The sequence below is a fragment of the Labrus mixtus genome, chromosome 19, assembly GCF_963584025.1.
Source record: "Labrus mixtus chromosome 19, fLabMix1.1, whole genome shotgun sequence".
NCBI classification, from domain to species: domain Eukaryota; kingdom Metazoa; phylum Chordata; class Actinopteri; order Labriformes; family Labridae; genus Labrus; species Labrus mixtus.
In genome coordinates, this window is record NC_083630.1 from 12,208,476 (window position 1) to 12,222,395 (window position 13,920).

Genomic DNA, 13,920 nt, shown 5'->3' on the forward strand with positions numbered 1-13,920 from the left:
CTCTTCCTTTTTGTTCAACCAACCCCATTTTAGCTTAAAGAAGACACTCCTTCTCACATGTCCCTTTTCTCTCACATGTTCCTTCTCTACCTCCTGGGCTGCAAATCTCCTGTTTTTCTGTTTGTCTGTCATCTTAATGCCAAAATCTTGTGCAAAGTACCTTTCCTAAATGTGCTCATGTATCTAAACACCACACGTCTTGCTTCAACTTGTCTTATACATCCGCATTGTCACGGTTTACAAGATTTTTCTGCATGTTTTTTTTTTTTTTACAAGTGAAATTCATTTAAAGAAATATTATAGCACATAAAAACATGCAGATTTCAATGAAATCCCTGGCCTGCAGGAAAGCCAATGAATCAGTCCTCTGCCATAAAGTAAGATAAGGGCTCAATTAACTCGCAGCTTCTGCAGGAACACACTGATTCTTGTTTAGGAAGCAGTGACAGCGGGTAAATAAGAAGGCAATCAAAGTGAACTCAACTAAATACTGAAAGTATCCTGCAGTCGCTAACGTTACCCGTTCAGACTGAGTGCAGGAGCAGTGTGTATATACCGACCAGTCGTAACGAAGCTTAAGACTTGAAGAATTTAACATTAACTGCACTGTTTATTTTAACTCACCAGTGATTGTAGTCTCGCAATAATCCGACAGCTGTCAGGGCCTCCCTCCTGCTCTATGCCTTCTCCCGTCTCGATAGGAACCACATCGAAGTAGTCACCAAGGAGTCGGAGCTATTTCTATGTGCTGCCGCTTGGAGTTTAAACCCCGCCCCCATCTGAGACAGGCCCAGTATGTTAATAAAGGTTGGGTTTTTTTAATGTAAGAAAAAAAATATCACTTATGGTTCCTATGTGTTTTTGTAAACTGTGCTGATGTGTATCGTTTCATAGGATGTGACAGCTGTACTACAGGCTACGTCATTGTCACTTGTACTACCAATTATCGTCACCAGGGGTCAGTGTCGCTGTGACCACACGTGTGCAACAGTGTCCAGGGTGTCAGTCCACGTCTGCAACACTACCACCAGGGGGCAGAAGCTAATGGCCCGTATTGTAAGTGATGGACAAGTCAAAGTGGTCTGGTGAGTTGATTTAGTGCTCTTAACCCATTTTATTCCCTCTCTGGTGGTGTTGGTAACACTGTGAACACCTAATATATTTTTTTTAATTTGTATGTATTTATGCATGTATCTGTCTGTCTAGAAAGCTGGACAAAGTAGTTATTTGCAAGGTCCACCCTTGTGGTCATAAATAGTTACTTGAGAGTCCAGGGGGCTCAGCATTACATTTAACTTTGACCACCAAAATCCAATTAGTTAACAGAATCCAAGTTGACTTTGTTGCCACAATAAATTGCAAAATTCAAGTCTGGAGGATCGAGTCAAGAGCGATAACAATCCAATGCATCCTGGAGGGACTCTGCAAAAGAAAGGAGCTCAAAAGAGGAGTCATCTCAAAGTAGAACAGAGAAGGATCTGATAGAGACATTGTGGTGAGATCAAGGAGAACTGAACAGAGAGCAGACCTGTGCAGGCATCAATAGATAGCTCACTGGTAAACTCGACACCAGCACTCTCAGTGCTGTGTAGAGAATGTGCACAAGATAGACATCAGAATACTTTCCCAGGGGGAAATTCGGTTCTTTTCTTTTTTTTAAATTAAAGAGATCAATTGAATTCATTTTTTTTTCTAAAACTGCAGCTTTATATGTCAAACATTATTCTAGGAAAATGACTCCCATGATAAAGCATGGTCTGAATTATCTAAGGGATCAGAAAGTGCTTTTTGACGGGAGGGTAAACTATAGCATGTCAGTATCACATACACAACAATACCAGATATGGTCATCTAAACAACATAACTCATTATATTTTTGGCAATAGTCAAATACTGTTTATTTAATTGTCATAAAAATATACACAAAGAATTCTGAGTTCAGAGTATTTATTGATAATTAAGGCACAACGGTACATCAGCAACACAGAGCTGATACTTGAACACACATTACAGTGAAGACTTATTCATGGCTTTTCAGTGCAGGGCAGTAGTGTAGTCGAGACGGGGTTAAAAATAATCTCATTTATAGAGAGTGCAGTTTGTGAGATACTTTTTCACCGTGAGGGTAATACAGGGTATGTTGCTTATTCTCATCAAGGTATTATAATAGCAACTTCATGCAAAGATGAATTGAAGATATTTCAAATATTGTCATGTATACAAAGCCTTCCAAACTTTTTTTTAACTGCTGTTAGGTATGCACCCTGTTATATTTGAGTTCTTTCAGAGGAACATTAGCTTATGGACGAAATGTGTTTAAATGTGCCATCTCTTTCAGAAAGTGATCAAGTATTGTGGTAAATATTTAGTCATCTTTCAATACACTCAGCAAGTTGTTAATGATGGCATCATACAGTACTGAGCTGCTCAGCAGTACCTCAGCGACGTCTGTACCCACCCCGTGTCAAATACAGAAGCATGCGAGTGATGAACTCATGCAGTCAGCCTGGATCTATTCAGTCAGTTTACAAATCTTTTTGGAAACATGCAGCCTGACTACTCTTCAGACACACAACAATATTACCATATATAGCTTCATAATACTTTGATATTTTTTACACCTCAAGAAAACCTCATCACAAACACCCTGCTACAGCTTTTGTGCACAGGAATAAGGCCCCTTTAGTTTAATGCCATGCATCCTGGTTTGTTTCCATTAAAAGAAGAAAACAGCAAACCTGTAACATTTTCAGTGCAAAAAGCACCGCATGCATCATTAACAGTTAATAATCTTTCCCTGCAGACTTCTGATCACAATTACCCTCATCATATCATATGGGATATTTTTTTTTATTATTGCTTACTTACCCTTACTTGCTTTCCTTATTGTGAGAGATAAATGTTAACATAATTCCTGTTTGTAGGAGGACACGGGGGCTGTCTCCAGTTGTAACAATGAGTATGTGCTGTATGTAACAATCGTTTCCGTCAGCCAGTCAGTATGTCAGTGATTTTTTTTCACATTAATGCTTTCCCCCTGTTGTTGAGAGCAGTATATTTCCATTCTTTCATTCCCTATATAATCTGACCACCCTTGAGATTCTCAGTGGCAGTTTTGGCATTTAGGATGACATTTCTGATTGTCCACGTTGCAGCGACATCCTCCACTAGTGTCTCCAGGACCCTTGGGAAGTATCAGAAGCAGAGTTTTAAAATCTTTGAATTACCTTACCCCCCCTTAGTGTCAAAACTTAATGTCATTTCAGATAAACAATAATCAGATTTTAGCTTAAAAAGTGAGTTGGACACATCTGCATTTGTCTTTTAAAGGGCTATCTTACCAGGGTTTATGCATCACATGACACTAATACAGTCATTTCAAGTCCCGAGGAGGAGGAGAACAGGTGGGTAGATAGGGAAATACTGTGAATATTTGAGGAAAGGAAAACATCAATTTCTCACCCTGGGCCCCCAGCGTGGTCCTCTGGTTACCCAGCAGATCTCAGTGTGACAGACAGTGCAGCGCAGCCAATCACATCCATCCCTCTTCTGCACAATGATCCCACACTGGGGACAGTGCATTGCCTCGCCTGACTGCACAAGAGTCTGTTTGAGAGATGTAAAAAGAACAAAGGTGCAAGAGGAAATCTGATATAAGAGGATGTAGTTTCACTTTCTTCAGTTAGAAAGACCGAAGACCGTCTATCTCTGTGTAATAATAACTGTATTGTATAAACCCCAAGATGAGTTCTGCTAATGCCATACACATAAAAGCAGCTTAAATTACAGATATCAATGTATAAATACAGATGCAAGTGCTATTGCAGCTCGCCTTGAGAAGGTGTGTTGTCCTCCTGGCAGCAGAGTCGTTTATAGCTCGGGCTGCGAGATCATCCTGGTATTGCTTACAGTTCATCCCCTCATGGATAGCCTGAGAAGAAAAGAAACGGATTTTGCAGTGTTTGTAAGTATTTAAATATCCACTGAAGACTCTCATGCACAAAGCAAGAAACATTCAGACTATTCACACAGTAAACTTCTCTCCAATGTGTCAACAATCGATTTGTAACATGATTTTGCTTCAATTCATGTATATGTGCTCACCCACAAGTAAGATTTCCTGAAAGCTCTGGGAGTAAATAGCCGACACTTTATTATTTGTTTGTGTGAACCTTTCACATTTTATACCTTGCAAATCAAGCAGTTGTGTTTCCTGCAGACTGGACAGTGGAAGACATTGACCGAGTCCTCATACACACACCAGCCCAGACAGTCAGGCGTGGCACAGTGGTAGCTGCCCTCACATCGAGACTCTGCCACTGACAGACCTCTCTGCAGCCAGCGCTCATACTCCTCTGCTGGCACCAACTGCAAAGGAGAAACGGAGAGGAATTGTAAAAGGCTAATGAGCCCAGTCATTCTACTAACGGCTTATAGTCTTAAATGTAAAGGTAAACAAATTCAGCGTAACACTTCACGCCTGGAAATTTGATTTTTAAATCATTTTCCACTTTCAGCTACAAACTAACTCAAACTAAACTAACAAAGGGCTACATTCAGCACTTTTGGTTATATCACAGTTCATAGTTACAACATTTAGCAGCTTACAGATTGTTTTACTGTTGCTTCTTGTTGAGCTGAAGCAGCTGAAGGCTAACGACACAAAAAGGTAGCCAAAGTCTGAAAACAAGAAGCAGAGCAGTAGCTTGAACGTCTTGGCAGGTATAGATTCTGGGAGCTATCAATGCTAAAAACATATGCTAAGATAAACATATTTAGATGCTCTTAAACTAAAGGTACACAGTTATGATTGAGTGAGAAAACTTCCTGACCTTCACCATTTTAACAATAAAACCTTGACTTTAATTGATGTTTTTTAATAAAGTCGATCCAAAGTGCTGCAGCTCGTGTACTTACCAAAACTGGAAAAAGAGATCACATTACTCCTGATTGGCTTTCCTGCCCTGGCGCCCTTTAAATTCTAGAATAGAATTGAATATCCTTCTTCTCACTTACAAAGCTCTTAAAGGTCAAGCACTGTCTCATCTTAAAGAGCTAAAAGTCCTCTAGACCATTACACTCCCAGGATGCAGGCCTGCTCATGGTACCTACAGGCTCTAAAAAAATGTACTATGGGAAGTAGAGCCTTCAGTTATCTGGCCTGTCTACTTTCAAATCCTCTGCCAGTCAGAGTCCAGGAGTCAGTAACACTCTGTACGTTCCTTTTTTAAAGAGCTTTTAGTTAGGGCTGGCTCAGGCATAGACCAGCTCCTAGTTATGCTGCTATAGGCTTAGACTGCTGCGGGATCTGGCACACTAAGCTCCTGTCTCTCTGACTCTCTCTGTATGCTTTCACATCATATTACATATTACTGCATCTCAATTTCTGTAATAACCCCCCCCCCCCCAAAACCAAATACTGAAACTATTAATATCAGCCTTGCATCTATTATCATTACTATAAATATTGAAGTGAATCTTAGAGCTGCTCAACTTCAAACTTCTATAATAAACATAATCAGTCCTCCCAGTTCATCATTACAGTTGCTAATGTTAACATTAGACTGATCAGTCATTAGATTACCATACTTAGCTCTTACTGCTAATACAACACATATGTTTTCCATTATTGCTGACATTGTAGCTATAATCTGTCTTAGTCATCGTTATTGTTGTTGCTCTGTTTATCTCTATCTCTCTCTATCCCACTTTCCAAACTCTAACACGGTTTCGGCAGATGGTTGTTCAACGTGTCTCTGGTTCTGGTCGAGGTTTCTGCCTCTTAAAGGAAATGTTTCCTTGCCCCTGTTACTTTGATACATTTAGCTTAATGCTGTGCTTATTGTGGATTAATGTTGGGTCTTGGTAAATAATAATAATATATAATATAATATAACAAAGAGTATATTCTAGACCTGCTCTTTTTGTAAAGTTACATGTAATTAATTATGAATTTGCGCTACTCACCGCTCTGATTTCTCTCTCCTGCAGGGAGGAGGTACAGGAATATGTGTCATCTCTGTAAGGGCACGACACCTCAGGCTCCTCACTCAGCATGATAACCGAACGTAAGCACTCTCTGGGTAATCACACATACACACAAACAAAGATGTAGAAACCAGGTATCAGGACCGGTCCGAATCAAGAGAAACCATGTTGGTGTCAGCAGACGCAATCCCTTTTCTTACTTAAAACACTTCCTCCTACCTGCAGAAGCAGTGCAAACACTCCCTCAGCAGCACCCCCTCCCCAGGCTGCAGGTCCACATAGCAGATCCTGCAGTCCACAGGCTCCGGGTTCGGCAGCAGGTCTTGGCTGTCCATCATCACCAGCCTCGCAAAATTCTCCCTGCGCTCCGCTTCCCTTGCCTGGCAAAAGGTGATGGAGTTAATACATATTCTGTGAACTATTTGACTTAAGTTTGTGTTATAGGGTGGTATGCAGGTAATGTATCCTATGTTTAACATTTTCCATACTCATACACTCACAGGGACGCAGACTCACATTTGGAGTATGAACATTTTATTTCAATTAGTTTCACAGGGTATTATATACAAGTCATAGTAAGTGCAAAATTAACATTTAGGCAAATACATTCAATTTAGTGGCATCATCTGTAAGTGTTCATGTAAACGTCACTTGATCAGGCCACTGTAAATAAGCAGTCATCATTTCTACAGGATCCTGACAGGGACAAATGATTCTGCAATGAGGTGCCAAATAATAAACTTTATAATAAAGATCAGGAAAAACTTGTTTTGTTGTTCGACAGGGTTGTTAACCCTTCCCAAACCTGATGTATGTTCTGAGAGGAACGATTCCTGAATGTTGATGCTCATCACCGTTACTCCATCACTGCACATCAGAGTAACATGAAGTGAATTCTTCATGTTTGGAGAGGAAAACTTTACTTTCTATGGTCTTTCATATGAAAAATAGTCCACTCATTTAAATATTTCCAGAGATTATTTCAATAATGAAGTACTTTTCTCTTTTCTGCTCCGGCTTCATTAGGACTACGAGAATACCAACGAGAATCTGACACAGCCACACTGGAATATTTTAAAGTGATTTCTTGTGTTTCTTAAACTTCTCCTCTTCTAGACTACATTGTTTCTATTTGTCACATTACAGTTACAAGTGTAACGGTTTTGATCTCTTTTCACATTAATACTAGAATTTGTAGTATTAGTAGAAGTTACAGGCGAGAGTTAAGAGAACAAGTTGATAACCAACTTTGTGACAGCATATCTAAGACCGCCACTTTATTAGCCTCTGTTAGGCCAGGTAACCTCAGGGGAGCCGCACTGACAGCGCTAGGATGAAAAAGAGCTATTGTTTTGCATTTGTGCCACTAAAGAAATGAAAAATTTGTCTTTTTTGTTCTCATTCAGAGGAAAACAGAGAAGACAGGGATGCACCCATGCCTCAACCTTTATTGATTATTCGGCAAATAACATGTTGTTGAAAGGCTTCAGTGGTATCAGTGCATCTCAAATAAGCTCTTTAACCTATATACTACATCCATTTACAACAAACCCAAATCCATTCCAAATTGAGCAGATGTATATATATATATATATATATATATATATATATATATATATATATATATATAGTGCATACAGACACAGTTGATGATGGTCTAAAAGTGAGCGTCTCATAAGTACAACAAAAATGGTGCTACAAGTGAAATCTGACTGTGAATGCAAAACATAAATAATCCTGTTGTGTAAGTGTTCCTGTGTCTGTGTGTGTTCAGTAGTCCTGGTCCAGGTTAAACACGATTGAGTTGTTTTGAGCCCCAGCACTCCTCAGCACCTCTCTTCTCCCTTTCTCCTTCAAAAAAACAGAGACAAAAGAGAAGAGAGTCATCCTGAGAGAGGGTGTCAATTTAAATGTCAACTTTCAATTGATGTTATACTTTCCTCCAATTATTATATTTGCCAAATTTGGAGCTCTGTGTTTTTCTCATTGTTGAACACGTTTTTGTAACATTCATCGAATGATAAGTGGTATGCTGGAATAAGTTTGAACTCTTCATGTGTATGAATGTAGATACAGGACTGTGAGTGGATGGTATGCTGGGTGATACAGGTGTGACCATGTTTTTCTCACCTGCTGGTACTGTCTGATAGCCTCCTTCTCCTGCTGAATCCGTCTTAGTTCAAGTGCATCAGGTCTGTATCCTCCTGGGATGGTGTAGCTCTCGGGGCGGTTTGTGCTGCAGATCTCACAGCCCGGCCGTGTTGGTTTGTTAATGTAAGTGCAAGAAGGGCAGGACCAACCCTAAGGAACAGAGAAGGGACTTTATTCTTTGTTTTCCAATCTCTAGTTCAACTTTGTAATGTCTTGACATGTAAGAAACTGCAAAACATGCCACTTTTATGTTGCCTATCCTATGTCATATTTATCCAAACATTTATCAATTGAACTGTGAATGCAAAAAACACCACTCCAATCAACCCATGGTAACTGCTGTCTATTACCTGAGAGGATGCTGGGTTTGGGCTCAGTGCTTCATTGAGTTGAGGCATCTCTAGGTGGATGAGATCTCTGATCTCACTGACATTTCCTCTCTCTGAACCACCTGACCAATTAAAGGACAAATAAAACGATGAGAATCCAGTAACATCTGCAAGTATGTATGCAAATTAAAACTAATAATAATAATAATAAAGATTTGAATAACAATAGTGTGAATGCTGTTTACAGCATTCACACTATTGTTATTTATAATAACTTTTGATATACACAGCCATCCCCTCAATACAGAATATTCTACTGTCAAATTTACCGAGCTACTTTTTTAGTACATTAGAATTAGATGTATAACAAATACCAAGGCACTGTCAAAAGTAGAACATTATGTTGTACACCATTACAGCATTTGAAAGGAGTTTTAAACACGAGACTATTTGATTGCAAAGCACATTTACATTTTTACTGACTGGCAATAATCTGGTGTACCCCGCCTCTGGCCATATGTCGGCTGAGATCAGGGATGCTGAGAGAACGGGACGAGCAGTGCAGATAACGGATGGGTGGATATTTAAATTTGTATAATCTTGAGTGGCCAGTCTTAACACATAAGGAGGGCTGGTGAGATGTCTAGCAGTGGCCAGTTATCTCTTTGCATTCCATTTTTGGATTTGTTTTACCATCTGAGTTTTCTGACTCGGTATACTGTAGATCACCACTTTTATTTTGTTTTATATTGCTGCATTAATAGGTGAAAAAAAGGTTCTTCTTCATCTACCTTCTTCTTCTCGCTGCACAATTAAAATACACTGAATTAAGAAACTACAGTCATGATGAATATGGCTACAATAAGGTCAGTGCACATCTGCTGTTAAGAGATGTTATAATGTATAGAAGGTTTTTTGTGAATTCAAATAGATTAACCACTAAGGTTACATTTTTATGAACAGAATTTTCTGTTCATAAAAGTTTGATTTGAGAATGATCTGTAAGAAATTACTAGACATTAAATGACACTTTCCTCTTTATTTTTTTTTTGTAATTTCTCTTTGGCCAATTTCTATAATCTATTTCAACATAAGCCATCAAAGTCTGAGTCTTCTCCCTCATCTGATCTAGCAAGAATCACAAAATTCTTAACAGGCCGTAAAGGACATTCAATAAACATGTGTTGGGCACCAGCTGTATTGATCCACCATCCATGTGTTACTGCCTAAGGCACCTAATAAACAGGTATAACCTCTTATGTGCTTCTTAAAAAAGCTAAAATGAATTTGATCCGACATCTGTGATCAACCCATATGTAACAACCCCCACTCACCAGTATTGCTGCTGGTTTGGAGTCTAGGAGGCAGGGTGTTGTAAGGCCTCCTGTCCAGAGATGAGGGGCCATTTGCAGAGGTAGAAGGGAGAGGAGGACTGGGGAGAGACAGAGATGAAGGGCCAAGGAGGAGAGCGCTCTCCTGGTCCTGCTGCAGGGATTGGAGCGTCAAGCGAGCGTGACGGGCAGACAGGAGGTACAGGAAGGCTGTGTGACCGTCCTGATGGACCCCATAAGAAGCGAGGGAGCGCTGGTCAATGCACAAACACTGACCAATCACCCATCGCTGGACTCGTGGGTGAAAGCCATACTCGAGAAACATCTGAGGTGGGATGGCACGACAGACGGATAGAAGAAAGTGAAAGACAGTGAGATTAAACATTTAACATTTGGTAGAGATTTTATCAGTGTGTTGTAATGTTTGGCTTTATAGATAAAACCTGAGAAGAAGAAGTAGAAAAAGAGGATGAAAAAAACAGTCTAACCTGCTGTTTCAATGCTGCAGCAGTCATGTGTGGGGATACTTTCAAAGTAACGCAACAGGAAGAAGAAGAATCCTCAACCACAACAGTCAAGCTGTTCAATGAAATCAAACACAAATAGAGAAGTGTTATTATGTACTGAACATCACATCAAAATATAATGATGATAGCCTTACTTGACTTCAGTGTCTTCATAATCTCTGGTCGATGGCTGTATCTTGAGCGCTGCATTTTGTCGGGCGAGTGTTGCAGCTATGACAGAAGCAGACTGCATGTCTCCTGCCTCTATGGCTCGGGACAACTCTATACATGTGTCCTCTGCAGATGGAAAAACACAGACAAACACACACACACACACACACACACACACACCCACACACACACATGCATGCACAAGGAAACACAGACAAGCCCACTCAGGTGAACATATGGGCAAGTGTGTGCAGAGGATGTTGCCATTCCTCCCAGCCACTAGCGGGCTAACAATGAATCAATGAATGAATAAAATGAGTGAAGGAATGACAATTAGTTTAATATCTTATTGAAAAGAAGAAACGTTTCATTTTTTATTTGCCAGAAGGTGCTCAGTGTACACACCTGTCTGTTGCAAAACAAAGGTTTTCTGGTGATTAGGACCATCAGGCTGGCTCTGTGGTCCATTATCTGGAGGGATGACTGGTTGGAAAACAGAAAATAAGCAATAAGGTAAATCAAAACAAACACAGAAAAAACCCACATAGAAATACAAGAGAACAACAAGAACATTCAACATTTGGCAAAAGACCTCTATTATAGTCTAGATTTACTCTGTCTGTAGCTGTAACTGTTCATCCCAATTAGATGTTTTTTGCCATTCTGTTAATAGACAGATAGTTTTTTTTTTTTTTTTAAGCAAACAGCTATACATAAGATAACTAGGTGAATATTTCCCTCTAATCTCCTTTATTTGTGTCATTTGAGAAGCACATTGCAACACACGTTTGCTCTCATTTAAATTGAGATCAGTCAAAAGGAAAGGATATTGTCCAGTGCAGCAAAGATCATGTTTATTGTTCCTTCCAACACTACTAGCTTATATGTATGTTTGGTGGTATGCCAGGAAAACCACAACGGAAATCAAGAAATCAGCCTCTTGTATAGAAAAGGAGGTCAAAGCGTGCCACTCCATGAACCACATCTACGCCCCCCTGAAGTGTCCCGTGTTGTTACCTTGCAAGCTTTTACTGGCAATTTAAAGAGACATGAACACCCAAAATACAAACAATGAGTACAAACATTGGGTTAAAATTGGCATGATATGTAATACAGCATTCACCAAATAATTACACTTCCATCTGGAGTCAAAATAGGAGGCTTGGCCACAGTGATGGCAACTGGCGTCAGTAATGTAACAATCTAAGAGCGTGGCAATGAAAAGCTCTTTTGTTCAAAGATCAAGCTAAATCGACATTTGATCTAACTGTTGATTTAAAAAGAATCACATAACTCATTTTTACAAAGCATGACCCTCATATTAGACTGTGGTTGCCATCTTAAAGAAGAACAACTGACCTTTGTGCGCCTCTCTCAGTGAAGACATCACCACTGTGGCCCACTCCTGGGCCTCCTGCTCGCAGCGGAAGTTGAAGCTGATGCGTTCATGTGGAGGCGCCACCAAACTCAACTCGTGGCACTTTGGTGACTTCACTTCGTAGTTTACTGAGCCCAAATCAAACTCAGCTATGGTCTGGAAGAAGAGGGAGATACATGCACTTGAGGAATGTAACTGTTATAACATTGTTACTGTTTTAATATTTAAAGGCTCTGTACATGGCTTAATCCAGTGCCAGCTGATATTAGTCTGGACAGGGTTCTGCAACACTGCTGAACTCTTGTCCACAAATCAGTCATTTCTAAAACTAAGGATGGTCAGTCTAACTCTTAGGACTACCCAGTCCCACATGACTGTAAACAAGTTTCAATATACAGTCATTTCAACTGCAGGGAAAGGATCTAAATAGTTACATAATAGTATACAACTGCCTCATCGCTCTGGACCCTCATAAAGTCCAAAGTCTTCAGGGCCCCTTTTTTAAAATGTGTTGATTATATAACAATTTAATTGATTATATATAGCCTACAAACTTGATAAGGTGTGTATAGTAGAGGGGAATTTAAAAACTATTCCTCTGTTATCCTGAGTGAGGACTATTTTAGATGTTGCAAATTTGAAAAAAAAAAAAAAAAAATGACCACAATAACTGACAGACACCAGACTTGAGCCAGGTCAGATTAAAGCATGTAGGTGAAACTATAATATTATATTGTGCTCTGTAATAGGCAACAGAACAAGGTACAGAAAGTGAGACAGGGTCTCACAGTTAATATTTTTGCCCTGAGGTCTTCTGTTGGCAGATTTAATTTTTAGAGCAGCAACATAAAAGTGGAAACCCCTTCCTGATGTGCATCCATTAAAAAAAAAAAAGTATTTCCACAATAGCCAACATAAAAGTGTTTCATGCAACTGGCATTCCCCCCCACTGTAAACTCACACCACAACAAGCCCCACATGTCTTACTGCCCCTGAACTCACCACAGTCCGGCCAGTCCCGCTGCTGTCTTGGAGCAGCAGCCGGAATTCCCCGGATTTCCCCTGGTCCATGCTGAGCTGCAGGCGGAGTGACTCATCTGCTGCTCCCGGAAGACACAGCGGCCGAATCCCAGAATGGCACACCGACACCCGAACCGACATAAGGACGGTCTGGCAGCCAGTGTGGGACTGCGAGGCCCCATAATGGCTGGGGAGGGAAGCGGACTGGTCAGCTGTGAAGCCAGGGGTGTGAGTCCAACCACCCGAACTCAACGACATCCTGCCAATACACTCATGTAGAAAGACATACAAAAACACACAGGGTCCGTGTTTTTTTTAAACTACTGTCCCACGTTGTCTCCTGTCCTCTAACGACATGTCAAACATTAGCCTACTCTTCTTCTGTTTAACTACCCCAATGACAACAGGAAGTAAGTGCGTAACATAAGAATCGGACGACTGCTGACTTCCATTAAGTGTAGCCCAATAATCTAAAGATTTAACTTCTCTCTTCTTCCGTTTTCACTATGGCGTTGTTCCCAGCAGATTTAGTGTCCCCTTTCGGCTTCGAAGCAATGACACACGTCTTTGGTATATCCCAAACCCTAACAGCATCAAAGTTGTTGACGATACTTTGACACTACTGAGTATGTTGTTGATGCGTACGCTTCCACTTGGGTTTGCGCATGCGCTGACTGTGGGCCTATGGTGACGTAAGCTGTTCCAATATTGATGATGGTTGTTTCTTTATTTAGCAGAAAGCAAATGAGCTACTCTAGCTTCATTGTTACCTAACCTCTTCTTAATTTTTTTCTTTTTAATTTTTATTCTTGTTTTTTTAATTTATATACTGTGTTTCCTGTTGAGTTTTTTTAAAGTCTATAGTTCCAATGCACCGAAGCCTTTCGGTTTTATATACACTGACTAGCCTATGTGTGTTTACAAATTTGTGCCACGGGGGGGCAGCAAAAAGTGTCGTATTCGCTGGGTCCCATCTTAACCTGCATCAAAGATGATGCTCCATTAACTTTAACACTAATTATAACCTAATAAAGAATACATCACAC

General features: G+C 40.2%; 1 protein-coding gene across 1 annotated transcript; it reads right to left on the minus strand.

The window, feature by feature from the left end:
• Positions 1-1,936: 1,936 nt before the first annotated feature.
• shrprbck1r (sharpin and rbck1 related) lies at positions 1,937-13,545 on the minus strand. The gene is made up of 14 exons (XM_061063995.1): positions 12,857-13,545; positions 11,836-12,010; positions 10,882-10,959; positions 10,461-10,602; positions 10,288-10,378; positions 9,803-10,124; positions 8,490-8,590; positions 8,119-8,289; positions 6,208-6,368; positions 5,968-6,079; positions 4,189-4,368; positions 3,833-3,931; positions 3,463-3,606; positions 1,937-3,184 (listed from the first exon to the last, which is right to left on the minus strand). Exons 1-14 carry the CDS (start codon positions 13,130-13,132, stop codon positions 3,104-3,106), a joined length of 2,133 nt encoding a protein of 710 aa, XP_060919978.1. The 5' UTR covers positions 13,133-13,545; the 3' UTR covers positions 1,937-3,103.
• Between the last annotated feature and the right edge of the window lie 375 nt (positions 13,546-13,920).